Genomic DNA, 3,572 nt, shown 5'->3' with positions numbered 1-3,572 from the left:
GTTTCAATTTGGCGCCGTTGCCCATTTGAGTGTTTATTTGTGACAATTAGGGTCATTATTAGTCTAAGATTAAGTTCTATTGCTACTTTTGATCACTACTAATCTCAATTCTTCTTCTGCTTGTCTGTGTTGAGTTTCAGGTACCAACTCGAGCTAGCACTCGACCGAGTGCTGATCGAGTACCTGATCGAGTCACAACCCGAATACATTTGTCTTCTCATCTTAGTCAGCCCGACCTTCAACTCGAGCCTGTGCTCGACCGAGTACCTGTTCGAGTCAGTAATGATGTACCACAACAGTATGTTCAATTACATACCCATGCAACATCAACCAGTATACCAGGCTGAATTGTATCCCTCTCCATGGTTCCAGACCTCACAAGCTCAAGAACCTGACTTAAGAGCTATGATGCAACAAATGTTGCTTGGGCAAGCCACTAAGCAGATTGAGGAAGCAAGGCAGTTTGCTGAGCTGCACCAAACGTTGAATTCTTATTCTACTGGACTGAATAACCAGTTGGAGAGACTGAGCTCTACAATCACGAACATGGAGAGTTGCATGGCTTCTACTTCCTCTCCTACACCAAACCAACTTCAACACCCAAGGGAATGCACTGCTAAGGCCATTCATCTCAATGAGGCAGTTGTCACTGAGGACAGTGAAGTTAAAACTGGGGAGGATTGGTCATTTCTTGAAGCTCAAAGTGAAGATTGTGCAAAACAAGCTGAAGTTGACAAAGAACTCGACCCCCCCCTCGAACACACACACGATCGAGTGACTGATCGAGTTTCCAGTCGAGTTGATGTCCCAGAAGCTGTTAAGCCTGCTAAGTACATTCCTCCTGCTTATAAACCACCTCTACCATTCCCAGGACGTTTCAAAGCACAAAAGCTGAAAGAACTCAGAGAAATTATTGAGAAAAGGGAAAAGTTGGCTTTGCAACAAGAGAAGGAGTTAGCTTTACAACAAGGGGAAGTCATTGAGAAGGAAGAAGTCATGGCTTTGAAGGAAGAGGTTGTGATTGAAAAGAAGGAAGTGAGGGCCATTCAACAGGAGGTTGTCATTGAAGAGAAGGAAGAGGAGAGAGGACCAGCTTTGGAACAATATGCCCCATATCCTCTCTACAAAGGCATGTTACTTGACATATCCAAGCAGAAAGCTCAGAATCAAAACAGGAGAGATCAAGAAGAGATTGGGACAGCTATTGTACCAACAAAACTTGAAGATCCAGGTCCATTCAATCTACCTTGCTCCATCAGCTACCTTCACTTCAACAAATGCTTGTGTGATCTTGGAGCATCTGTTAGTGTCATGCCCTACTCTATAGCAGAAAAGCTTGGACACACTGAATTCAAGCCAAGCAATCTCTACATAAGTCTAGCTGATGGTTCACACAAAGATGTAGTTGGTAAATTGGAGAGCCTCCTAGTCAAGATAGGCAAGGCAAGAATTCCCACTGATTTCATCATAATAAAGATGGATAAGGAGGTAGAGGATCCAATCTTGCTTGGGAGACCATTCCTTGCCACAGCAGGAGCAATCATTGATGTTAAGGAGGGGCTGATAAGGTTGAACATATCTGAAGGTTTGACCATGAACTTTGATATTACAAATCCATCTAACCTACCAACCATTGGAGGTCAACCATTTAAGATTGAAGATAAGGCTGATTTTGGGGTTTTGAGAGAAGAAGAGACTTCAACAGCTAAGGTCACATCTCATGAGGAATCAGTTCAACATCTTAAGGGTTCAGTTCAAGAGCTGACTGATCTGGTGAAGGATCTTCAAGTTCAGCTCAACAAGAGGTCTTTGAAGAAGGCAAGACCAAGACTCAAGTTTAAGAAGAAGCAAAGCTCAAATGTTAAGGAGGTAGTGATCAAGAAACAGCACCAAGGTTATCAAATAGAACCAGAGGGGATTTCATCACCTCCTTGGAATCCAAACCAAGCCTGAACAGGCGTTCAGGCATCAAAAGTCAAGCTTAGTGACTCTAAACAAGCTCACTAGGGAGGAAGTCCCTAAGGTATCCATGTACATATTGTTTAAGGTTTTTGGTATTTTGATTCTTTTTTTGGTATTTTCATGATCAGGGAAGCAAGGGAGGCCAGATAGAAGAGGAAACGAAGACTCGGCAGCCAGTTCGACCCCCCCACTCGACCAGGCACTCGACCGAGTACCAGTCGATGGCTATAGTCGAGTTGCTCCAGTCTCCTCCTCCAAGTCAACAAGACCCCAACTACACTTTTGACAGCATGCAAGAGGATGTGGACAATTTCTTCTCCAATACTTAAGGTACCACTATCACCTTCCGTTGTAAATACCATTGCATTTCATATTGTGTTTTGTGTTTGATCTTGAATCCTCTTACAAATTTCTTTCACACAGAGGACTGTGTGATTTAAGTTTGGGGGAGGGTTTGAGATAGCATTTGATGTTGTGTTTTGTTTTCTTATTTCAAATTTTTAGCATCATCATGTTAATACTTGCATAGCATCTAAGACATAGAAAAACCCTAAAAATTTGAAATTTTTTGCAAAATTCTTTATAAAAAAGAGTGTTCATGTAGTTTGCATTGCATAATAGCATCTTGTTTAGCATGTTTCATGTAGGATTGTATAATATTTGCATTAGGGATCTATGATGAGTTTTGCCTTGTTAGCTTGTTTAATTCACTAGACTAGGATCAATGCCCAAGTTAATAGTACTTTGATGCTAGTTGAGTAGTTAGAAGCATAAGATTGAACCAAGCCTTGAATTCTTGCATTGCATTTAGTCTAAATTGAAGCATATTGTGATTTGATGCCATTTCCTACTTATAAGAACTTAATATTGACTGTTAAATATCAATGTGTGCATTGCTTTAAACTCATGGATACCATATACATATTTGGATCATCTTTCTCCTTTTTACCACTCTTGTTGATCCAAGTAGCTGATTGAATCATTAAAATCAGTTTCCAATACCCTTAACCAACCCTTCTTTCAAGCCATGTTTATTCTTGAGTGTGTAAGGCCTATTTTGGGATTGAGCTTGGTAGAAAGTGTTAGGTTTGAACTGACAAGAATAATGCCTTGTGTAGTTCTAGTTTGCATTTTCCAAACTAGATAGGACTAGGTGATTTCATTGTTGGGTTTGGGATTTGGTTGTTTGAAAAAGAAAGAAAAGAAAAGAGGAGAAGAGAAAGAAAAGGTTAGAGTCTTTAGTAGGGGAATGTTTTTTAAGTAAAATCAAAGTCTAGTGAAAGAATGGGAAGTATGATATTGTTTAAAGATGGTTTCAGTTAAAGAAAAGAAAGAAAAGAAAAGTCTAGCAAAATGCTTATATGTCTTAAGAATAAGAAGAAAAGAGAACCATAGCAAATAAGTAAGAATCTCCCATTCCACTAGAAAGATCAAATAAGAAACCTCTCCTAAGACTTTAAAATCAAAAGAGAAAAGGGTGAAAGAGAAGAGAAGAAGTTAAAGGGTAGCACTAGGATCAATTGGGTTTAGATTGATAGGATAAACACTTTGGGTGCCTTTGGGTAGACAAGGTTTTGTTCTTGTATGTGTCTAAGTGTTCTTACCTTTAG

General features: G+C 39.8%; 1 protein-coding gene across 1 annotated transcript in view; it reads right to left on the bottom strand.

The window, feature by feature from the left end:
* Positions 1-364, bottom strand: part of LOC104728595 (LRR receptor-like serine/threonine-protein kinase GSO2) — a 7,086-nt gene extending 6,722 nt beyond the window's left edge. Inside the window, exon 1 of the mRNA XM_019232021.1 lies at positions 340-364. Within this exon, the coding sequence (XP_019087566.1) occupies positions 340-364 (25 nt within the window). The remainder of the gene's footprint in view (positions 1-339) is intronic.

Source organism: Camelina sativa, chromosome 11 (genome assembly GCF_000633955.1).
Source record: "Camelina sativa cultivar DH55 chromosome 11, Cs, whole genome shotgun sequence".
Classification (NCBI taxonomy): Eukaryota; Viridiplantae; Streptophyta; class Magnoliopsida; order Brassicales; family Brassicaceae; genus Camelina; species Camelina sativa.
Note: the sequence above shows the minus strand (reverse complement) of the source record. Positions and strands in the feature narration are given on the sequence as shown.